The sequence below is a fragment of the Chiloscyllium plagiosum genome, unplaced genomic scaffold (genome assembly GCF_037043375.1).
Source record: "Chiloscyllium plagiosum isolate Xiang-an unplaced genomic scaffold, Cpla_swu_hap1 HiC_scaffold_18, whole genome shotgun sequence".
Lineage (NCBI taxonomy): Eukaryota > Metazoa > Chordata > Chondrichthyes > Orectolobiformes > Hemiscylliidae > Chiloscyllium > Chiloscyllium plagiosum.
This window is the reverse complement of record NW_028270156.1, coordinates 6,775,620-6,800,449: the sequence shown is the minus strand read 5'-3', so window position 1 is coordinate 6,800,449 and position 24,830 is coordinate 6,775,620. Positions and strand designations below refer to the sequence as shown.

The following is a 24,830-nucleotide window of genomic DNA, read 5'->3' as shown; positions in this document are numbered from 1 at the left end:
TTCGATGAATGTATAACCTAGTGTCACTTGGGGGTCAGTTAGCTCAGTTGGCTGGATGGCAATGCAAAGTGATACCAACAATGCAGGTTCATGTCCTGCTCCAACTGTGGACCCTACTTCACAGTGTATCTCCTGAGGCACGGCAACCCTTAGGTTAAACCACCACTAGTCAACTCTCTTAATGGTAATTTTACCTTTTCTAATCCAGTGCTGATCACTTATACTCATGTCTTCTGGATTTAGAATTGACATTGAAATGTAAATTATTATCAGTATTTACAAAGAACTGGAAATTGTTTCCCTGTTTTTGAATTGCACAGAAGAGCAGCAGTGGTAGCATTTCCAGAAGAGGTAGGTTTATTATTATTTATTCTTTCACTGCAATGTGGGTGTCACTGACAAGTTGCCCTTTAATGCCCTTGGACTGAATGGCTTTTTTGGCCATTTCAGAGCCAGTTAAGAGTCACCATATCGCTGTGGGTCTGGAGTCACACAGAGTCATAGAGCTGTACAGCATGGAAACAGATTCTTCGATCCAATTTGTTCATGCTGACTAGATATCCTAGATTAATCCAGTTCCATTTGCCAACACTTGGCCCATATCCCTCTGAACCCTTCCTATTCATACACCCATCCAGATCTCTTTTAAAAGTTGCAATTGTACCAGCCTCGACCACTTCCTCTGGCAGCTCGTTCCATAATTGCACCACTCTCTGTGAAAAAACTGCCCCTTAGGTTCGTTTCAAAATTTCCCCCTCTCACTGTTAACTTATGCCCTCTAGTTCTGGACTCCTCCGACCCAGGGTAGGTTGATTTCTGGATGACAGATTCTCTTCCCCAAAGGACATTAATGAACCAGACTGGTTTTTTTAAACAACAAATGACAATTTCCAAGTCACCGTCACCAGCAATAGCTTTTAATTCCAGATTTTTAAAACTTATTTAATTGAGTTTTAAATTAATAAATGCTGAGTTTTATTGCTGGGCAAAGTCATGACCTGCATTTGCTGCGCAGAAAATCTGGCTTGATCTCACCAGATTTCAAAGCTCAACCGTTGCACAGTCAGCCAAGTGGAAATCTGTCAGTGCTCACTAGGAGTGTGAGCAAAATCCATCATTTATCCACTCTCTCATGTCTCCATATTCAGCAAATCGTTCCAAAATGCAAACTGCCAATTTTTAATCCTTGACGTGTTCATTAAACTCCAACACCTTGAGAATCATTTCCCCTCAGTAAATTTTTCCCTTTCTGGAATGGAATAAGTTTTATAATCACAATATTGCTTGGAAGAGCTGTCTTAAGAGTTGGATATTTTAAGGTACTGTGGGGCATCAACATTGTGCAGCCCATAGTTCTTTCAGAAGTGGAGAGGGTTCAGAAAAGATTTACATGAATGTTACTGAGACGGAGAGTTTGAGTTGTAAGGAGATGCTGAACAGGCTGGGGCTTTTTTCACTGGAGTGTAGGAGGTTGAGGGGTGATCTTATAGAGGCATATAAAATCATGAGGGACATTGATAAGCTTAATAGCAAAGGTTGTTTCCCTCGGGTGGGTGAGTTCAAACTAGGAGGCATACTTTTAAGGTGAGGGGAGAAAGATTTAAAAACAACCTGAGAGGTAACTTTTCTCACATAAAGGATTGCTTGTCTGTGAAACGAACTGCCAAAGGCAGTGGTAGATGCAGGTATAGTTACAAGATGTAGAAGACATTTGGATAGGTACATGAATAGGAAAGGTTTAAAGGGATATCGGTCAAACCCAGGCAAGTGAGATTAGTTTAGTATGGGAAACTTGGTCAGCAAAGCTGAGGGGGAATCTGATTGAAACTTACAGAATACTGAGAGGCCTGGATAGAGAGGATGTGGAGATGAGATTGCTGAGTACTTGGAAGTGCATGAAAGTGCAGGGGTGTCAATGGAACAGCCAAAGGATCTGTTTCCATGCTGTATGACTTTATGACTCCAAGTTAGACAGGAAGGAGGCTGGAAGAACACAGCAAGCCAGGCAGCATCAGGAGGTGAGAGTGTGGTGCTGGAAAAGCATAACAGGTTAGGTAGCATCTGAGGAGCAGGAGAATAAATGTTTCTCATTGAAGACGTTCTCTGCCTCTCTCAGACGTACACTCAAAGTGAACATCCTTCAAAGAGACTTTGCAGTGGAACAAACTTGGAAGACTCTTCAAAGGATGCCCACTTTGAAGACATTGTCTGCCTCCCTCAGACGTGCACTCAGTGAGTCTCTTTCTCACTGCCAAAACACCGTGACCTCCTCAGCCCTCCAGCTCACTGACCACACAATCTGCAGCTCCCCCGACACCCACTCCCAGTCCTGAAGAAGGATTACACCCGAAACATCGACTTCTCCATCTCCTGCTGCTGCCTGGCTTGCTGTGTTCTTCCAGCCTCCTGCTTGTCTACGTTGGATTCCAGCATCTGCAGTTTTTTTATGACTCCAAGTGCCAGCCTTCTCTCAGCGGGTTGCTATCTGATCCATAACTCAGATCACTGCAGCAGTTAAACAATTATGAGCAGATAATCCAGTGTGGATCTGAGAGAATGTCATCTCTCAAGTGAATGTGAAATATCAGACAGAAACCTCTGAATAAAAGCATGGGGATTTCTCTCCAGTGACTTGCCATTATATATCCCTCAACCAATACCATTTAAATACGCATTATCTGGACATTTAGCTCATCGTTGTTTATAGGAGCTTGCTGTCTGCAAATTGGCTGTCACATTTTCTCGCGATTTGGAGACACTGGTGTTGGACTGTGGTGTACAAAGCTAAAAATCACACAACACCAGGTTATAGTCGCAACAGGTTTATTTGGAAGCACTAGGTTTTGGAGCACTGCTCCTTCATCAGATGGTTATGGGACAGGATCATAAGACACAGAATTTATAGCAAATGTTTACAGTGTGATGGAACTGAAATTATGTATTGAGAAAGACCCGGATTGTTTGTTAAGTCTCATCTTTTAGAATCTAAATCTTCTAAAAGAAGTTCTAAAAGATGAGAGACTTAACAAACAATCCGGGTCTTTTTCAATATCTAGTTTCAGTTACATCACATTGTAAACATGTGCTATATAAATTCTGTGTCTTATGATCCTGTCCCACAACCGTCTGATGAAGGAGCAGTGCTCCAAAACCTGGTGCTTCCAAATAAACCTGTTGGACTATAACCCAGTGTTGTGTGATTTTTAACATTTTCTCACATCGTTACAATGATTATAATTCAAAACAACTCCCCCCATGGCCATAAGTTGAGTCATGAGACGATCATGAAAGGCAAATTCATGCAAGTGACTTTCTTCCTTCAAATGGTCAATTGGATTGTTGAAAGCCACAGTTTTTGTGACTGTAACCTGACTGGAAAGTGATCATAAGACCATAAGATGTACCAGCAGAGTTAGGCTATTCAGCCCATTGAGTCTACTCTGCCATTCGTTTATGACTAATATGTTTCCCAATCCCATTCTTCTGCCTCCTCCCCACAACCCCTGATCTCTTTACCAATTAAGAACATAGTTATCTCTGCTTTAAATACACTCAGTAACTTGGCCTCCACAGCCCTCTGCAGCAACGACTTCTACAGATTCACCACCCTCTGGCTGAAGAAATTCCTCTCCGCCTCAGTTTTAAAGGGTTGGCCCTTCACTCTGAGATTCTGCCCTTGGGTCCTAGTCTTCCCTGCTGGTGGAACATAAGACCATAAGACACAGGAGCAGAAATTAGGCCGTTCAGCCCATCGAGTCTGCTCCACATTCAATCACGGCTGATAAATTTCTCAATCCCATGCTCCTGTTTTCTTACCGTAACCCTTGATACCCTTTACAATCAATAACTTACTTATCTCCGTTATAAATATACTCAATGACCTGGCCTCCACAGCGTTCTGTGGCAGTGAATTCCATAGATTCCCCACTCTCTGGCTGAAGAGGTTTCTCCTTATCTCCATTCTTCCCTTTACTCTAAGGCTATGCCCTTGGGTCCTAGTCTCTCCTATCAACAAAAACATCTTCTCTGTCCAGTGCATTCAGTATTCTGTATGTTTTAATTAGATCTCTCCCCTCATCCTTCTAAACTCCATCAAGTATAAACCCAGAGTCCTCAGACATTCCTCATATGTTAAGCTTTTCATTCCTGGGACCATTCTCGTGAATCACCTCTGAACATGCTCCAAGGTTTATTTCTCCTTCCCGAGATGTGGGGCCCAAAACTGCAAACAATACTCCAAATATGGTCTGACCAGAGCCTTATAGACCCTCAGAAGTACATCCCTGCTTTTATATTCAAGTCCTCTCAAAATAAACATCATCATTGCATTTGCATTCCTAACTACTGACTCAATCTGCAAGTTTACCTTCAGAGAAATCCGGATTAGAACTCCCAAGTCTCTTTCCACTTCAGATTTCTGAATTTTCTCCCCATTTAGAAATTAGTCCATGCCTCTATTCTTCTACCAAAGTGCATGACCTCACACTTTCCCACGTTGTACTCCATCTGCCACTTCTTTGGTCACTCTTCTAACCTGCCCAAATCCTTCTGCAGCCTTCCCGCCTCCTCAATGCTACCTGTCCCTCTACCTGTCTTTGTATTATCTTGAAACCTAGCCAGTCAGTTCCTTCATCTAGACTGTTCATGTATAAAGTGAAACGTGGTCCCAACACTGAGCCTTGCAGGACACCACTTGTCACCAGCTGCCAAGGACCCTTTTATCCCCACTCTCTGCTTTCTGCCAGACAGCCAAGTCTCTATCTATGCTAGCACCTTGCCTCTGACGCCATGGGCCCTTATCTTACTCAGCATCTTCCTGTGCGGCACATTGTCAAAGGCTTTTTTGAAGTCCAGGTAGATAACATCCATTGGATCTCCTTGGTCTAACCTGCTCATTATTTCCTCAAAGAATTCTAACAGATTTGTCAGGCATGACTTCCCCTTGATGAAACCATGCTGACATTGCCCTATTTTACCACACACTTCCAAGTATTCAGACATCTCATCTTTCACAATGGATTCCAGGATCTTACCCATGACTGAGGTTGGACTAATTAGTCTGTAATTTTCCATCTTTTGCCTTACTTGCTTTTTAAAGAGGGGTGTCATGTTAGCAATTTTCCAGTCCTCTGGGCCCCTTCCTGATTCTAGCAATTCCTGCAAGAATGCCTCCACTATCTCTTCAGCTATCTCCCGCTGGACAGTTAATCCAGAGACCCAGGGAATGTTCTAGGGATCCAGATTCAAATCCTGCCACAGCAGTGAGTCAAATGATGACCAAGAATCCATTATTGATTGTTGGAAAAACCCATCTGGTTCACTAAGGTCTTTTAGGGAAGGAAACTGCCATCTTTACCTGGTCTGGCCTACATGTGATTCCAAACCCACAGCAACGTGGTTGGCTCTCAATTGCCCTCTGAGCAATTAGGGATGCACAATAAATGCTGGCCTAGCCAGTGATGCCCACATCCCATGAATGAATGTTAAAAAAAAATTCAGCCCCTTTGAAATAAGGGCCAACGTTCCATTAGCCTTCCTATGATGTGCTGCAGCTGTGTGCTAGCTTTCTGTATGTTGTGCACAAGTACCCCAAATCCCTTTGTAGTTTTCTTTGTTTAAATGGTCCTGTACAGAACATATTCTGGTCAGTGGAAAATCAATAACACAACCCCACAGCTTGTCAAAAGTAACCCCCACATTCAAGCTGCTCCAACTGGAATACAATTGTCATTTAACACATTGGAAAGGATGAAAGATTTGCAACTCAACTCGCTACTCAGGACAGTCGGAAAAATCTCCTCTGTAAGAAGTTAATTTCAAAAAGAATTAACGTCCATGTATCAGGTTCCAAGCTCAGTGACAAGTGAGGACTGGAACTGACTTTAATAGTTTTCATGGTTTAACAGTAATACTCAGTATCCAATGTCAGGCGCAATGAATAGCCACACAACGTTTGACATATTGTGCGGCGACTAGAAAAGGCGTCAGGAAGACATCACTTAATGGAATGAGCTGGCCTGTGGCAAAAGGGATTTACTGGAGAAGCCCCTTGACAGGCAGATCCACAGGCAGGGGCACTGTTTTGACATTGACAGTGTTGATGATTAGCGTTACTCCCGTGAGGGGTGTCTTTCAACGTCTCCACTGTGCTGTCCAACTGTTTATTTGACATCCAGACCCTGGTGAGCTGCAATTTCCTCCGGTTAAATGCTAGAAAAGCGTTGTTTTTTTGGCCTTTGCTTCTCTCCTTGCCACTCATTTGTCACCCAGGTCACTGCCACAGTGCACCCTTGTCCCACTCACAACTGGACATCAAATCATGGAGGTTATCCAGCATGGAAACAGACCCTTCAGCCCAACTCGTCCCGGTCAACCAGGTTTCCTCAACCGAACTGGTCCTAACGGCCTGCATTTGGCCCATATCCCTTTGAACCTTTAAACCTGGTAATCATGTTCAACCTTTAGATGTGATTAAAATTGGGACGATGAACAAAGGTACAACTTCAAAAGGAAAGCAAGGCAGAGGGCTACATACTCAGTATAAAGACATTGAGGCTGGTGAATGAACAGAGAGATTCCGGGCATGAGAACTGGACTTGCAGCTTGTATCATTCTTAACATTTCCCTGGAGATTATTAGTTTCCTGGAGAGTCAAATGGTAGAATCCGATGACAGGCCATTCACTATAATGACAGCCTACAGCCATCAACAGAAGAAAGGAATGCTTTACTTGCCATCTTGTGGCAACATTGGGTTATGACAAGAAGCTCCCAAACTGAGTCCGCTGAGTGACTCTCCAGAAACAAAGAAATACAAAACACAAGCTATTTGAAATGAAAGCAGAAATTGCTGGAGAAATTCAACAGCTGTGTCGGCAGCTATAGAGAGGGGAACAGAGTTGATGTTTCATGTTCAGTGCCTGAAGAAGGGACTAAACCCAAAATGTTATCCCTGCTTTCTCTCCACAGATGCTGCCAAATCTGCTGAGTTTCTCCAGCAATTTCAGGGTTTTTTTTGAGTGACGAGCATTGTCATACCAAGCCCCAAGGTCAGCTTCCACTGAAATATTGAAAGGAGAACAGGAGTAGGCCATTCAGCCCTTCGAGCCTGTTCTGCCATCCAAGTCAGTCCCCTGTTCCTGCTTTCACACCATACCCTTTGATCCCTTTAGCCCGAAGAACTATATCTAACTCCTTCTTGAAACCATTCAATGTTTTGACCTCAACTGCTTTCTGTAGTACAGAAATCCACAGGGTCCCCACTTTCTGGTGAAGGAGTGTCTCCTTCTGGTGAAGGAGTGCTAAGTGGCTTACCCAGTACCCTAAGACTGTAACCCCTGGCTCTGAACTCCCCCAGTCATCAAGAACAGCCTTTTTGCATTTACCTTATCTAATCTGTTAGAATTTTCAAGATTTCTATGAGATCCTCCTCATTCTTCAGAATTCCAGTGAAATATAGTTCTGACCAATCCAGTCTCTCTTCATGCGTCAGTCCTGCCTTCTCAGGAATCAGCCTGGTAAACCAGTCAAAGTTAGGAAGAGTCCAGCAATCATAGTGGCACTACTGCTTTTGGGTTAAGGGGAGAAACGTTGACCGACCACTGTGTCTAAGAAGGATCTAGCAATCCATGTGTAAGTGGAAAGACTGAATTGAACTTAGTCTTGATGCCCCGATAGTTCAACAGTCACATCTGCCATCAGCTCATAGGTTCCACAACTGTGTCTTCAGGAATCAAAACCGGAAGCCATGCAATATTTTCAAGACATGGAAAAGGTTATATTAAAATCACAGTATCACAGCTTTTACCTAGTTACATTTTGTTTTGCATTACTAGGACGATCCGCAGTATGGAGGGACTGTCTTATGAGCAAAAGGGTGAACAGACTGGGCTCTACTCACTGGAGTTTAGAAGAATGAAAGGTAATCTCATGGAAACATATCTGGTCCTTAGGAGGCTTGACAAGGTAAATGCTGAGAGGATGGTTCCCCTCACGGGAGAGTCCAGGAGCGTAATCTCAGAATAAAGGAGCACCAGTGTAAGACTGAGACAATGAGGAATTTCTTCTCTCAGAGGAATTACAGTCTTTGGAACTCCTTGCCACAGACATGTTGGGGGGGATGGTGATAGAGTGCTTGTGTATCTCTATCACTAAGATAAAAAGATGCTTGATCAGAGAGTCATAAGCAGAGAACCAGACTCTTCGGTCCAACTAATCCACGCCGACCATGTTCCCAAACTAAACTAGCCCCACCTTTCTGTGCTAGGCCCATATCCCTCCAAACCTTTCCTATTCATGTACTTATCCAAATGTCTCTTAAACATTTTAACTTTACCTGCATCTACCACTTTCTCCGACAGTTTATTCCACATATAAACCACTCTCTGTGTAAAAATGTTGCCCCTCATGTTCTTTTTAAACCTTTCTCCTCTCACCTCAGAAATATGCCCCCTGCTTTTAAAGTCCTCCACCCTAGGGAAAAGACCCTTGTCATTCACCTTATCTATGCTCCTCGTGATTTTATAAACCTCAATAAGGCCACCTTTTTCTACCAATATCATTGTAAAATCCATGCAAACCTTGATATCAGGCGAGGAATCAAGGGTTAAGGGGAAAGGGCAGGGAAATGGATATGAGGAATGTCAAATTCGCCATGATCCTATTGAATGGTGGTGCCAAATGGTCTACTGTTCCTAGATGTTATGGTCTTATGGTCAATTACTAGGAAGAAATAACAATAACCAGAATCATTAACCATTGTTAAATACAAAGCTGGACATGTGGGCATGTCTGAGTCTAGTTTCATGGCTTGTGTGCTGATATTGCCCTCTCTCATACTGCAAGTGCTTTTCCCTTTCACCCATTGTCACCACTCCAGCTCAAAGGCATTGCTTCACACAGTGGCACTGTGCCAATGCGCACTGACCATTCTCTAATGCCTCGTCAGAGTGTCTCTTCCTCAACTGTTAGTTCAGTTGGCCGGGTGGCTGGTTTGCAATACAAAGTAATGCCAACAGTTTGGGTTCAATTCCCACACTGGCTGAGGTTACTGTGAAGGACTCTCCTTCTCACCTCGTCCCCTCCATCCCCGCACCCTGAGCTGTGGGGTGGCTCAGGTTAAACCACCACCAGTCTTCTCTCTCTAATGCCTTATTGTCTGATAATAATACAATAGCTTCACCTTTTACCTTTCTTCCTCAACTGTGTGTTGTGACAATGAATGGGAACAAGCCATTTGTTTATGGGAGCTTCACTAATGCTTGTGCATACAATAGAAACAGCCAGCTAGGCATGAAGGGCACCTTGCTGCATTTTGTAGTGGTTCTGTAAACTCAGACCATCAGTTGCGGGGGTCGGGGGCGGATAGAAATGTGTGGTTCAAAGGAAATGACTTTGCACTGTTCAAAGATGAAAAGCTGTGAAAACTTTGAAAACACTCTGACATGAAGCACAGAAAGAAACTGTGTCCTCAACAATCTGAGTCACCTCATGTAATAATGAACATGGAAACAGTAGGCCATTCAGCCTCTCCAGCCTGTTCCACGATAGCAGTTCCATGCCCCAACTCCATATTCCTGCCTTTTGCCCATATCCCTGAATACGTTTGCTGAAGAAAAAATTCTCTCCCTCGGATTTAGAATGAACAACTGATCCAATATTCACTGCTAATTGTGGAGTTCCAAACCTCTACCAGTCTTTGTATGTGAAAGTGCTTCCTAACATCTCTCCTGAACAGTCTGGCCCTAATTTCCAGACTATACTCCCAGTTCAAAATCCCCAACCAGTGGAAATAGTTTCTTTTCAACACTCTGGCTCACTTTGCTCATCACATTTGGTCGCATAATAAAAGACGAGAGGAGAAATATATTGACAATTAAACTCTCCTTACCCACTCGCTATGTCATCGGTGCGCAGATTTTTGCCCAGGACGTCACCATCGCTCATGTATCCAGCTACGTCCATGTTGATGCCCTCCAGGTCCATGTCATCCCCACTCTTCTCTGGAAGGTCTGAGTGGCCCACATTGCTGCTGCGTGATGCCAGCTGCCTGCGGAGAGGCGTGGGGTACACATAACGGCCGGACTCCGGGTGGATGTAACGGCTGGCATTGGACCGAGGAGGGTACCCATTCCCCATCGATGGAGCGTCTCCGGCCTGAAGGCGAGGGCTGGACTGTCCAAGTCGCCATGACAACGGGGCCTGCCTGCCTGTCATGCTGAGTATACTGCGGCCACTGATCTCCGTGGTAACACTGCTGTCAAATGTCGTTTCCAGTGTGCTGAAAGGGAAATAAAACTTCCCGTTGGTGCAAGCAACAAAACCCATCAATAAAAACCCAACTCGACAAAACCAACCATTTCCAAGTGGCAAAGGGTGTGCAACATAAAGATAGGCAGCAAAATCAGCAGGTCTGGCAGCCAGACTGGGTCGTTAAGTATATTCAAGGCTGTGATAGACAGACTTTTAATCAGTAAGGGAATCAAGGGTTCAGGGATAAGGCAGGAGTTTAGTGGCAGAGTAGAATTGATGGATAGTATAGCCTACTTCTGTTCCTGCATCTTATGGTTGCTGTTATTCCCATTCAATACAAATTTGAGCTGAAAATGTGTTGCTGGAAAAGCGCAGCAGGTCAGGCAGCATCCAAGGAGCAGGAGAATCGACGTTTCAGGAAGGGCTCATGCCCGAAACGTCGATTCTCCTGTTCCTTGGATGCTGCCTGACCTGCTGCGCTTTTCCAGCAACACATTTTCAGCTCTGATCGCCAGCGTCTGCAGCCCTCACTTTCTCCCAATACAAATTTGAGCAAAGAGCAAAGAACAGTACAGCACAAGAACAGACCCTTCAGCCCACCAAGCCTGCGCCAACACTTTTCACCTTTCTAAACTAAAATCCTTTCACCTCTACTCTATCCCTCTATTCTCTGCCTATTCCTGTATCTGTCAAGGTGCCTCTTAAACATTGTTATTGTATCTGCTTTCACCAACTTCTCTGGCAGCACACTCCAGGCACTTACCACTCTCTGAGTAAATTAAAACCTGCCTCTTACATCTCCATTAAACTTAACCCTTTTACCTTAAAAGTATGTCCCATAGTAATTGACATTTCTTCCCACGGAAAAAGACTCTGAATATCCATTCTATCTGTAGCTCTCATAATTTGGCAAACTTCTATCACACCCTTCAACATTCAGGTGCAAAAAAACTGAGTTTGTCCGATTTCTCCTCATAGCCAATACCCTCCTAACCATGCAACATCATGATAAACCATTTCTGTACCCTCTCCAAAACCTCCACATACTTCTGGTAGTGTGGAAATCGGAACAGTATACAATATTCCAAATGTGGCCTAATTAAAGTTCTATACAGCTACAACATGACTTGCCAATTTTTACGCTCTATGCCCCGACTAATGAAGGCAAGCATGCCATACCCCTTCTTGACCACTTTATACACTTGTGTTGTCACTGCAGGGAACAGTGGACTCGTATGCCTAGACCCCTCTGTGTGTTGACACTTCTAAGAGTTCTGCCATTTACTATATATTTCCCACTTGCATTAAATCTTCCAAAATGCACTACTTTGCAATTGTCCAGATTAAACTCCAGCTGCCATTTCCTTGCCTTAAGTCTCCAGCCTCTCTCTATCTTGCTGTATCCTCTGGCAATCCTCCTCACTGCCCACAGCTCCCTCAATTTTTGTGTCGTCCACAACTTACTAATCAGGCCACCTACATTCTCCTCCAATCATTTATAAACATTACAAACAACAAGCACTGCTCCCTGCCGAACACCACTGATCACAGAGCTCCAGTCAGAAAAACACCCTTCCACTGTTACTTTCTGTCTTCTATGATCAAACCAGTTCTATATCCACCTTACCAGCTCACCACCAATCCCTTGTGCCATGTGGGACCTTGTCAAAGGCCAATGCAAATGTCCATATAGACAACACCTACTGCCCTTCCCTCATCAATCATCTTTGTCACATCCTCAAAAAACGTAATCAAGTTTATGAGATACGACCTATCCTGCCTCTCACCAGTGTTTCCATTCTTTTCCAAATTACAAGATCCTGTCAATGTGAGGGGTCAAACTATAGCTTTGCTAATCTGTCCCTAATAATCTGAGCTCAACAATAGTATAAATTTTGCAAGAGAGCCATTAAAATGTTCACAAGCAAGAAGAACACAGTTTAAGATTATACAGCAGCTGCATTTAGGAACATGTAACACACAGTCCAGAGCATATTGTTCAAAATGAAGCTCAACTATTCAGGCTGAAACAGGCATTGTCTGAACTGGAAGCAAAGGTGCATTCAACTGGCTAGATATCTGACAATTATTTCCAGTTTATAACCATGATGAATCTCAAAGGTGTCCATCAAGATATAAAAAGTAGCAGCAAGAATGGGCCACTTGGTCCGCTGAGTCTGCTCCAACATTCAGTATGAACATGGCTGATCAACCAACTCAGTCCCCTGTTCCTGCTTTCTCCCTCATACCCTTTGATCTCTTTAGCTCTAAGAACTATACCTAACTCCTTGAAATCATTCAGTATTTTGTCCTCAACTACTTTCTGTGGCAGAGAATTCCACAAGCTCACCACACTATGGGTCATTCCAAAAAACATTTAAAAATCATTGAATGTAATTAAGAGAGAAGAATCAGACCACCACAGAAATCCAAAATATGGAATTTTAACAGGATTTCCCGAAACACTGAGTTGGTCATTTGTGGGATAAGAAAGGGTGTTTACATTTCAGACCGATGACCTCACTTCAAAAATATTTACAGGATGTATGCTCCTTCATAAAGCAAAGCATTTTATTTTTAAAAAATAATACAACTGAGCATTTTTGAATCTGATTGGGCTGTTAAAATAAAAATGTTCCTAGTTATTTTTGGCTAGCTCTTATGGTCATATTACTGACCTTGACTTGAGTGAACATTCTCAACTGATACCAACACCTTCCACCCCGACCTCAAATTCACCTGGACCGTCTCAGACTCCTCCCTCCCCTTCCTAGACCTTTCCATTTCTATCTCGGGTGACCGAATCAGCACGGACATTTACTATAAACCAACTGACTCCCACAGCTACCTAGACTACATCTCCTCCCACCCTGCCCCCTGTAAAAACGCCATCCCATATTCCCAATTTCTTCATCTCCGCCGCATCTGCTCCCAGGAGGACCAGTTCCAAATCCGTACAACCCAGATGGCCTCCTTCTTCAAGGACCGCAATTTCCCGCCAGACGTGGTCGACGATGCCCTCCACCGCATCTCTTCCACTTCCCGCTCCTCCGCCCATGAGCTCCGCCCCTCCAACCGCCACCAGGACAGAACCCCACTGGTCCTTACCTACCACCCCACCAACCTCCATGTACAGTGGATCATCCGCTGTCATTTCCATCACCTCCAAACGGACCCCACCACCAAGGATATATTTCCCTCCCCTCCCCTATCAGCGTTCCGAAAAGACCACTCCCTCCGTGACTCCCTCGTCAGGTCCACACCCCGCACCAACCCAACCTCCACTTCCGGCACCTTCCCCTGCAACCGCAAGAAATGCAAAACTTGCGCCCACACCTCCCCCCTTACTTCCCTCCAAGGCCCCAAGGGATACTTCCATATCCACCACAAATTCACCTGCACCTCCACACACATCATCTATTGCATCCGCTGCACCCGATGTGGCCTCCTCTATATTGGGGAGACAGGCCGCCTACTTGCAAAGCGGTTCAGAGAACACCTCTGGGACACCCAGACCAACCAACCCAACCACCCCGTGGCTCAACACTTTAACTCCCCTCCCACTCCACGAAGGACATGCAGGTCCTTGGACTCGTCCATCGCCAGACCATAGCAACACGACGGTTGGAGGAAGAGCGCCTCATCTTCTGCCTAGGAACCCTCCAACCACAAGGGATGAACTCAGATTTCTCCAGTTTCCTCATTTCCCCTCCCCCCACCTTGTCTCAGTCAAATCTCTCGAACTCAGCACCACCTTCCTAACCTGCAATCTTCTTCTTGACCTCTCTGCCCCCACCCCACTCCGGCCTATCACCTTGACCTCCTTCCACCTATCGCATTTCCAACGTCACTCCCCCAAGTCCCTCTTCCCTATCTTTTATCTTAGCCTGCTGGGCACACTTTCCTCATTCCTGAAGAAGGGCTTATGCCCGAAACGTCGATTCTCCTGTTCCTTGGATGCTGCCTGACCTGCTGCACTTTTCCAGCAACACATTTTCAGCTCTGATACGACAAATATTCAAACCCAAGTCATGGCCTCGATTATAACTCAATCACATTTGAGATTCTACACTGGAAGAATTAGTGATAGTATCTGTGTAGTCAGGACATGAGACAATTCCCAGCTTAATCAGTGGTGGTGCACTTGCCTTGGATGTGACAGGTTGTGGGTTAAAGTCAGGCTTTTGAATCAGAAATGAACTCAAGGATCCTTCAATCAACACCCTCAAAACAGATGGAATGACCATTCCTCTCCCCAGTCCCTAGGACCTTGCCTATCACAAAGTGATTGTGTTTCTATCGTAGTGGAGACTACATTTTAAAATCAATCATTGCTGTCAGGGGATGTGGGACATTCTGGGGGTTCAAAAGGTGATATGTATGTGCTAGTTCCTTTTTCCTAATCCACTTTGATTTAACTGTCTCTAGTACTAGTGAAACCTTTCAAATTGCTGCACCTTTTACAAAAATAAGGAATGCTTCTTTGTTAAATTGCAAATGCTAAAATGATTTACATCAGCTGCTTATATTTTATTTGAAACCTGCATTAACAATTTAGCCTTGCTGTGCTTTTAACCTCATGAAGCGTTCTCAGTAAGTGTAACCTTTCAGTTATGTTCCTGACTGAACAGTGCTTTTGATCAGTGCTGTATAACACTCCAACAATGTACTGCTGTTGTATTGAAGTTCACAGCTGGAGCACTCAATGCCCTGCCAACTTTCTCTACTTCAGCATCATCGGAAGCCAAGAAAGGAAACAAGAAAACTCTGCAGTGAGATGAGATGATTCGTACCTGTGTGTGATCTGAGTCCCCCGTAAACTCGACATAGTCTCCTCCAGGTTCTGTCGGAGGTCAGCAATGTTCTTCACAGTGCGTAGCCTTCGAGTCTCCGGGTCCTCCCCTACAGCCACAGAAATGTCTATGAAAGTTAGTGCTTCAGGGCAGTCACAGTCACTGAGTACAATTCTGGCCACCCTACTATGGGAAGGATGTTTTAAAATGGAATGGGTGCAAAATATATTTACAAGGATATTACTGAAACTGGGAAGTTTGAGTTATAAGGAGAGGTTGGATAGGCTGGGGTGTAGGAAGTTTATAAATGTTTATAGAGGTTTATAAGTTCATGAGGGGTATAAATAAGGTGACTATCCAAGGTCTTTTCCCCAGGGTAGGGATGTCTAAAACTAGAAGGCATAGGTTTCAGGTGAGAGAGGAAAGATTTAAAAGAGACCTGAGGGGCAATCGTTTTGCGCTGAGGGTGGCGAGTATGTGAGATTCCTCTGTGAATAGATACAATTAAAACATTTAAAAAGACATTTGGACAGGTACATGGATAGGAAAGGTTTAGAGGGACATGGGTCAAATGCAGAAAACCTGGTTGGCATGGATGAGTTAGGCCGAAAGTCTGCTTCTGTGCTATGACTCTTGCCTGACTGAGTGAAATTTATTCTAGATTCCTTTACATTAAGTAACCTGGTGGCTCAGTGGTTCGCACTGCTGCTTCACAGTGTCAGGGACCCAGGCTCAACTCCAGCCTTGGGGGACGGTCTGTGTGGAGTTTGCATGTTCTCCTCTTGTCTGCGTGAGTTTCCAACACAGTCGAACTTTGTGCAGATGAGGTGGAATGGCCAAGCTAAATTGTCCCAGAGGTCCAGGGAGATGCAGGCTAGGTGGGTTAGCCTGGGAAATGTGGGATTACAGGGAGAGAGTTGGCCTGGGTGGGCTACTCTTCAGAGAGGCAATGCAGACTTGATGGGCCAAATGGCCTCTTTCTGCATGGCAGAGATTCTATGATTCCATTTTCATGCTGGAAAGGCATGTGCCACAAACTGTTATTCACTGATAAGTCAAATCATAAATAAAAACAATTCAGCTACAAATAATTAAGACTAGAATATTTTTCAACAGAACTTCATTCAGAACCTTACATTTTTTTCTGACGTTTTAATGTAAATACAGTTGGTTCTGCTTAACAAACGTTTCTTCAACACCAATTGGCTGCAATGCAATTGAAGAATTCTGAGCATTATTTGTAGAACACAAATTTTCCTCACCTGTATTGGCTATAACATGATTCTGGCCCCATTAGTTTAAATGGGCATCTATTGCGCGATTTTCTTATAACGCGAGATCGCATGGGAATGGACCTATCGCATTATATTAGAACAGACTACATAAATGGTATTTGGAATAACCCTCAAATGCTGTCCTTTTTTGTTGCTATGCAAGTCAACTGATATTTTAATAGTCTCTTATCAAATTGTTCAGATGCACTCTGGAGCGGATGAGACTTGAACCCAGGCCTGTTATACCTTGCACTCATCGTTCAGAAGCTTCAATGGAGAGACAGCAATTTTTAGTCACAGGCTGATGTCCCTGAGCTGCAACATTATAGTTACTTTACTCTGACTGCACTATCAGGCCACTGACTCAAAGCTTTTGTCCTTCCAAGAAAGGGAGAACGGGGCAATTATCAATGACCAAATCACTCAGGCCCAGTCCAGTTGGTTTTCATTGCTTCAAACTCCCATTCTACATCTTCCAACCACAGCAAAAGGGAAATCTCTTTGAGCATTTCTGCAGCAACTCCAATTGTTACTTTTTTAAACATTTATTTTAAAAGGACATTCAGTTTGATGGTATTCCAAGCAATGGTGTTCTATGATTGACAGCACAGTGTTCACCTGCCTTCTAAAATGGACATTTATGTTGAAAATGCTGTTGAATATAGCTGACAAGCAGAGGAGTGTTGCCTGTGACAATACTATGGAATTTCGAGGTGTACTTAGGTCTGTTTCTTTTTGCGAAGAAGGTTGAGACAGGGGGATCCAGCAATCTGTTCCAAAGGCAACAAAGTAAACAGCTTGTGAGGCCTTGGGTTTTTAAAAAAATTGGATCAATAGAAACTGCCTGAATGGATGGGGTCAAGCTCTCACAGAACCAGGATTTTTAGTTTTAGTTTCTCATTTGCATTTGCTGGAGTCTCAAAGCTGAATTTGGAAGCTCTTATTCCTCTCTTTGTTAAGCTAAAAGCTGGGGTTCTCTTCCGGCTGCTAGAATTGCATGTGAGACAATCTATTTGACTGAATTTGCCTTTGTCAAGTGTGTATTAATGGGATGGTACTGTATTGGAACAGCTAATTAGTAGTAGTTAATATATATATATATTATTTGTTAAGCATTTCAATAGAATTATAGTTAAGCAAATTATTTTCTTTTATATTATTCTGTCCATGTTTTAACTGTAGTGAAAAAATTAAGCATGTTTTGCTTGAAGTTAAGTAGTTTGACCAACTAAATTGCAGTTGGAGCGCAACACCTTATACTCACCTTTAAATTAAGTCAAAGTTAAGAGTGTTGACTATCTTCTGAATATATTTTGAGGGGATTTGGTCTGGTCCATGACATACCAAAGCTTTCCATTTGAACTCACCAGGACAAATGCAGAAACTGTTATATTTCAGTCAATTAAACACTTGCATCTTTTTAACTTATCCATGAACTGAACTAATACAAAGCTTGACACTAACTTCACCCACACAGATTTCTGAGGAGGGATCACTGTACCACAATAAAAGTCAGTAATTGCAGATAAAATATTCTCTTCAGTCCTTACAAGTGGAGACCAAATTGAGTGGCTTTACAAGAACATCATCCACAATCAGTGAACACCATATAGGATGAGATCCAAACTTAGGTCCCTTATAAGACTGAGCTAGATTACTGATTAATTAATAATTTGAAACACCAATTTGCATGGGATCGTATTGTCAAAATGCATACGCATTTAAATATTTATTCTGTTATCCAAATAATCACTGGGTGGTGCAGGTATTGCTTACTGCTGAAAAATTACATGTTATTGAAACTTTCCATCTTGCACAAATCAGGACAATTTGCAAGAATACCAAAGTAAATGGAAAGCAACATTTATACAGTATAAGAGGACAGTATTGGCTGGTTGTCAAATGGACTCTCATTGGTGGAGATATTGACATGGATAATGTATCAGAATCTGACTGACTAAAAAACTGAAATAAGCCTGGCAGTTAATTGTCGATCATCATTAACAAGTGCATTCACCATGGATACACTTCTACCCATCAAATGCAACTTGTTAATGAATCAGCAGTCTCTACTCATATAGTATTCATGTTGGTTCTCCCTCTTAAATTCATATTCTTGCTAAAGGTCCTGATGTGTGAAAGACAGAAAGCTTCAATAAATTGTCTCTTTGTTCAGAGATCCTCAAATACTTGTACTTTGGCTGAGACAATGTCCTAAAGGCTTTTCTTCTTCAACAAATGGGTTAGCAACCAACAGAGCAGGAGGTGAAGTCATTACCAAAACCCACCTAAAAGACCTAGAAAATCCAAACACAGGGTTAATCAATCTTATGAAAAGCACCCACTATCAGCAGAAATGTCAGAATTGCTGAGCAGCTGGACATGCAATTACAGGATGATTCTCTCGATGACTGAGCCTATCAGCATCAAATGCAGGGAAAAAACCAACCTGTTATTAGAGTTGCAGCAGTCAGCAAGTCTGAAGGTGGTGGGTCATCAATGATTATCAAGATTCAGAGTGAGTTGAACATACCAGGAGAACAGGAATCAAAGCTGGTCCAGCCCAGATAGCAAGGAAGCCAAGCCAGATGTAGCAAGGCTAGAGAGCATACAGAATGATGTTACCAAGCTGGGGTCCCGGGAGAAGGAAGTGATGCTACAGAATGTAGAGTGAGGAACTGCATAAGCAGGAAGAGGGGCTGCAAAGGGGAGAGAGCAGTTTTAAACCCTTAACCAAAGGAATACTCAGTTAATGAGGGACCACATTACGTGGTAGAATTTAGCATTCAGTTTGAGAGTGAGAAATGGGTGTTCGGAGGCTAATCAATTACAATTCACTCCTTACTGATCCTAGCATCCTCCTCCTGAAAATCACCTTTTCCACTCCCTATGGTTAAATAAAAGTACCTTTGATCCACACCCCTCAACACCTCACAAATGTTTACCTCTACTCTGTTTTCCATTCAAAGTGCTCAAGCTTTGAAAGCTGTCTTCCAAATTCATCGCCATTTTCCTGTCTTTTCAGCTGTGAGTCTCTCAAATTAAGATCACAACTAGACTGCAGGCCCAGGTCAGAGACATTTAAAAACAACTATAAATGTTATATGGTTTTGAATTTCAAACAAAAACAGAAATTCCTGGAGAAACTCAGCAGGTCTGTCAGCATCTGTTGGGAGAAAGCAGAGTTAACATTTCAAGAAGGTCTGAAGAAGAGTCGGACTGGACTGAAATCATTAACTCTGCTTTCTCCCCACTGATGCTGCCAGACCTGCTGAGTTTCCACAGTAATTTCTGTTCTTGCTTCAGATCTTTGGTATCCGCACTTCTTTGTTTTATTTGAATTTGGAACAATTTCTTGAAATAGCATACATTCGTCTTTAATTCCAATCATTATTATACTTACTGTTGAGATTCTGATAAACGTCAAGCACTGTCAGCAAACTCTGCTCATTAACATGAGCGATGCCTTCCCATACACATGTATGCTGAACGTGCACTTGACACAACTTGCTGCTGCTACTGATAGACAAGCTCCTGCCTCCAGCACTTTGACTTAATCCTGGTTTAGCCCATTGCTCCTGCCTTCTGCTTCTCAATCCACATAACTGTGGGATCTTGCTCACTGGGGATCCAGGTTTGGCTTGTTCTAAATATCCATTTCCTGACCCAAGAGCCTTCCTCAGAATCCCGGAAGAACTGAGCTCTCCAGCAGCGGCCAGCAACTTCACATCATCTCGTCCTTTTGGTTTGTAAAATAGTTTTGATTCTCTCACGGCACGGGTGTAGCCCCAAGACAACAGAGAGCTGCCAAGTGCACTTCTTGGTTTTGTTTCATAATACCCGGTTGTTTCAGGTGTATAAAAGCGACTTCTCTCATTTGGTTGATGCATCCTTGGAAGTACAGTATATGCACCTTTTTAATCACTTGTCCTGGTTGCAGTTTGGCTTATTGCAGCTCGAGGGAAATGTTTTTAATCCTGTTAAAACGCCAAAGAAATTCACATCGGGTTCGTGAATGCTCTCAGCAGATACCTAACTCACGATAAGAAATGCAATTCAGGTTCCAAATTGTGGGAATGTAACTTCGCTGCTCAGCCCCACATTCAAACTTTGGAGAACAGCGACTTCTCAGCTGGGTTTACAGACCTTGCTTCGAAGAGATCGGTTTGCCTTTCTCCAAGCTTCTTCAGCTGGTGTTTAAAATGACTGATGGTAAAAAGATGCCTGTTGTGTGCTTGGGTCAGGAACACAACAGAACAACTTATTGACAAAACTTTGGTCATTATAGAGGCCAGCTTTGAATCCTCACACCGTTTAATATTCATCTGGTGTTTCTCTTTTTCATACTTTTATTTGTCTTTCTTTAAAGTCTGCCAGGGCACAAACAGCTAGAAAGGCACAATAAGATCTGGCCAAACCTCAGACTACAAAACACCCATTCAGTACCTTTAATGCACTGAATCCTGCTCCATTGAAGAATCTATTGCCACAGTTCTTTTTTCTCTCAGTTCCTCCCCACTTGCAAAAAAAAAGAGAATGCATTCTAATCTTCAGAAGAAAAATTGGAGGTTAATTTATGTTTTCTCACCATTTTCAATCAAACTGAGTCTGAGAATTTATAAGGTTTTGGTATCAGGGACAGGTTTCTTTGAAAGAATTGTCAACTAGGTCCTAGAGGTTTCTTTTTTAACAAACTGTATGATGGTCAAGTATTGGAAATGTAAATTTATGACATGAATCACTTCACTTTGGAGTGTCCCCAGTGTTGCTATAGGTAATATAGGAGAATTTCAATTTGACATTATTTAAATAGAGCTGATTCAGCGATGTCGGGATTGAAATTATAACCAACAAAATATTTCCAATAAAAAAATTCAACATTTTGCTGATTGCAAACCCTGCTTGGCAGGAGCTATTTTTATGAAAACACCTTTTAACAGTTGCTTCTCGATTTTGTTTTGGGAAAATAACATTGAAGTTGGCCAAAATATGTTCAAGATGCAGTAGATATCTGTGACGTTGTAACCCCTCTGTTCAGGCACACTGTTGTAAAGAAGTAATGAGGTGTAGGAATTGGGAGGCGAGCTAATGGGAACAGTTTAGTTTGTCACTTGACCTGTTAAAGGTTCTCTCTGTTAAAATCCAGTGTAACAGTGACATGATGTGTTTCAACAAAAACATCAGTTACTCAAGATGGTTTCAGCTTTGATTTGAGCCATAAATGTTAAGAGTTGTTGATAGATGGGGGAAGAAGGGTTTACACACAGGAAGCTTTAGACTACACTTTAATTGAGAGACTTGCTGCTGTAAAACACTAGTGCGTATTGAAACCCCTTCCTGACCGTGATTCAAAACGTGATGGCATTCAATTGATGCAGGAGCCAAACTGAGGACGGGGACAGTTTCCCATTGAAACAGAACGAACAAAGGAACCAGCAGAAAACAAAACCCAACTCAACAATCAAGCTCCTCGTCAACTGCACATTGCGAGTCCTCAATTCCTGACACAGGACTGAGCCCCTTGCAGGGTTTTGTTTTGTGTACTGAATAGCCCTGGACTCGAATGCACTGTACAAAAGGTAGAAACAGATTCAATAATAACTTTTCAAAAGGGAATTCCATAAATAGCTGAACAGGAGAATGTTCCATGGCCTTGAGGAGAAAGCAGGAATGTAGCAAGTACTGAATTGGCCGACAAAGAGCCCACTTGTCTGTCCTCGGCAGGCTGTAGTGTTCCAGAGAATCCTAGCACAAACTGGAGGAACAACATCACATCTTCAGACTAGGCTCTTTACAGCCTTCTAGACTAATATTGAGTTCAACACCTTCAGATTGTGAACCAACTCCCATTTCTTCGCTTTCTTTTAGTTTTACTTGTTACATTCCCTGTCACCATGTCCTATCTCTCTCTCTCTCTTGCTCTCGCTCTCCCACGTCCACCAACGCACCCCTCCCTTGTGAGACTGTCTGTCCCTCCCTGTCTGGACGTTAGACATACCATTGTTCTGCCATTCTCATATTCCGATCACCTAATCTGCACCATCAACATCTTTTCTCCAGCAGCACTCTATGCCTCCTCACCCACACAAGCAGCGCCCCCCCCCCCCCTCCCATAGCATGAATGCTGCCCCTCTCCACACTTCAGCTCTTAACTCGAAACATTAGCTTGCTCTCTCTCCATGGATACTGTCTTACCTGCTGTGATCTCCAGCAGTTGTTGGCTTCAGTAAAGAGCCACTGCTATGGCACGTTAGCTTAAAGATCTCCTCCCAGGCTATATCATTCTAAAATTCTAGAAATTATCTTTCAGAGTTGCTTTTTGTTAAAATTCAGTGTAACAGTGACATGATGTGTTTAAGCAAAAAACCATCATCAACAGTGAATGATGAAATCATGGATAGTTAGTGCACTGAAGGAGACCATTTGGTCCATATCGGATGTTCTGGTTTTATTCTGTGAGCAATGAGAGTACGTTTCACCACTCAGCTTGTGACACATACCCTCAGATGTAGTCATAGAGTTATACAGCATGGAAACAGACCCTTGGGTGCAGCCCTTTCACGCAGACCAGACAGCCCAATCTGACCTTTTCGCATATGCCAGCATTTGGCCCATATTCCTCCAAACCCTTCCTATTCATACACCCATCCAGATACCTTTTAAATGTTGTAATTGTACCAGCCTCCACCACTTCTTCTGGCAGCTCATTCAATACACGCACCACCTTATGCATGAAAAAGTTACCCCTCAGGTCCTTTTTGAAGCTTTCCCCTCTCACATTAAATCTATGCCCTCTAGTTTGGGACTCCCTCACTCCAGGAGAAAGACAAAGGCTATTCACCATGCCTGTCATGATTTTATAAACCTCTATAAGATCACCTCTCAGCCTCTGACATTCCATTATAAAGTCCCACCCTATTCAATCTCCTCCTATTACTCAAACCCTCTAATCATGGCAACATCTTTGTAAATCTTTTCTGCACCCGCTCAACTTTAACAACACCGTTCCTAGAGAAGGGCAACTGGAATTGTATCAGTATTCCAAAATTGGCCTCACCAATGTCCTGTATAGCCACAACATCACATTCCAACTCCTAGTCTCAATGCTCTGATCAATGAAAGCAAGCGTACCAAACACCTCCTTCACCATCCTGTCTACCTGCGACTCCACTTTCAAGGAACTAAAAACCTGTATCCCTCTGTCTTTGTTTGGCAGCACTCCCTATGGCCCTACTAATAACAGTTTGAGTAGTGCCCTGGTTTGTTTTACCAAAATACATACCTCATAATCATCTAAATTAAACTCCATCTGCCACTCCTTAGCCCATTGGCCCATCTGATCAACTTCCCATTATACTCTGAGATAATCTTCTTCACTCTCCACTATAACATCAATTTTGGTGTCACCTGCAAACTTACTAACCATACCTCCTATGCTCATATCCAAATCATTTATATAAATGATGAAAAGCAGTGGACCAACACCGATCCTTGTGGCACACCGCTGGTCACAGGCCTCCAGTACGAAAAGCAACCCTCTACTACCACCCTCTGTCTCCTAACTTCTTGCCAACTTTGTATCCAATTGACCAGCTCCCCCTGACATCTTGCTCTATTCCAATCTTCATTGTGATATGAACATATCAAAATAGGAACAGAGGAATATACAAATGATGAGCAAGAGTAGACCCTCAGCCTTTCCAGTCTCCTCCACCATTCTGATTATTTCACATTTATGCCTATCCTCCAGTGGGCCTTCAGCCCTTACTTATCAAGAATCTATCTACATCTGCCTTAAAAATATTGAAGAACATTGCTTCCACTAGCCATCTGTGACAAAAGTGAACAGAAAATATTGACCGGGTTCCTGGACTTAATCAGAACAGCTACTTCTTATTAATAAGAAGTAAGTTTTAATCGCAAGTAAACAGCCATGAACTATCAACATATGGCTCTCCTGGTTAAAAATACAGAAAACAAAATGATATGATTTATTAAATATACCAGTGCAAGTTGCACACAGTTGCCAGCTTACAATAAACTATACCTTGTTTAAAACATGAGCTTCGTCTCTTTCAAATACATCATGCTTTTTAATTGAACAGGAACATAAATAGGCCATTCAGCCACTCGAGACTGACCTATCATAAGATCATGGTTCATGTAACCTCAAATTTACCCCCCAATAACCTTTCACCCCACCATGCTTAATAAGAATTGACCTATGTTAAAAATACTTAGAGGTTGGAGGCTGTGGGGTGACCTTATAGAGGTTTGTAAAATCATGAGGGGCGTGGATAGGGTAAATAGACAAAGTCTTTTCCTTGGGGGGAGCGGAGTCCAAAACTAGATGACACAGGTTTATGGTGCGAGGGGAAAGATTTAAAAGGAACCTAAGGGGAAACTTTTTCATGCGGAGGTGGCGCATGTATGGAATGAGCTGCAGACTCCTGGACCTATTTGTTATGGTCTGGAGGTCTTACATCGATCCTGTCAAGAATCCTCAGGACCTT

The 24,830-nt window shown here is 43.0% G+C and overlaps 1 protein-coding gene and 1 long non-coding RNA gene across 14 annotated transcripts in view; one reads left to right on the top strand and one right to left on the bottom strand.

Annotated features, from left to right (window-relative positions):
- The window catches only part of nav2a (neuron navigator 2a), a 1,144,654-nt gene that overhangs the window by 276,766 nt on the left and 843,058 nt on the right, over nucleotides 1-24,830 (bottom strand). For all 13 annotated transcript variants that reach the window (XM_087996268.1, XM_087996269.1, XM_043705373.2 and 10 more), the window contains 2 exons: nucleotides 15,044-15,152; nucleotides 9,889-10,278 (listed from right to left, as the gene is read on the bottom strand). In XM_087996268.1, coding sequence (XP_087852394.1) covers nucleotides 9,889-10,278; nucleotides 15,044-15,152 — 499 coding nt within the window. The remainder of the gene's footprint in view (nucleotides 1-9,888; nucleotides 10,279-15,043; nucleotides 15,153-24,830) is intronic.
- The window catches only part of LOC148146848 (uncharacterized), a 32,533-nt gene that overhangs the window by 388 nt on the left and 7,315 nt on the right, over nucleotides 1-24,830 (top strand). The window contains exon 2 of the long non-coding RNA XR_015760091.1: nucleotides 7,835-7,920. This is a non-coding gene — a long non-coding RNA (uncharacterized LOC148146848). The remainder of the gene's footprint in view (nucleotides 1-7,834; nucleotides 7,921-24,830) is intronic.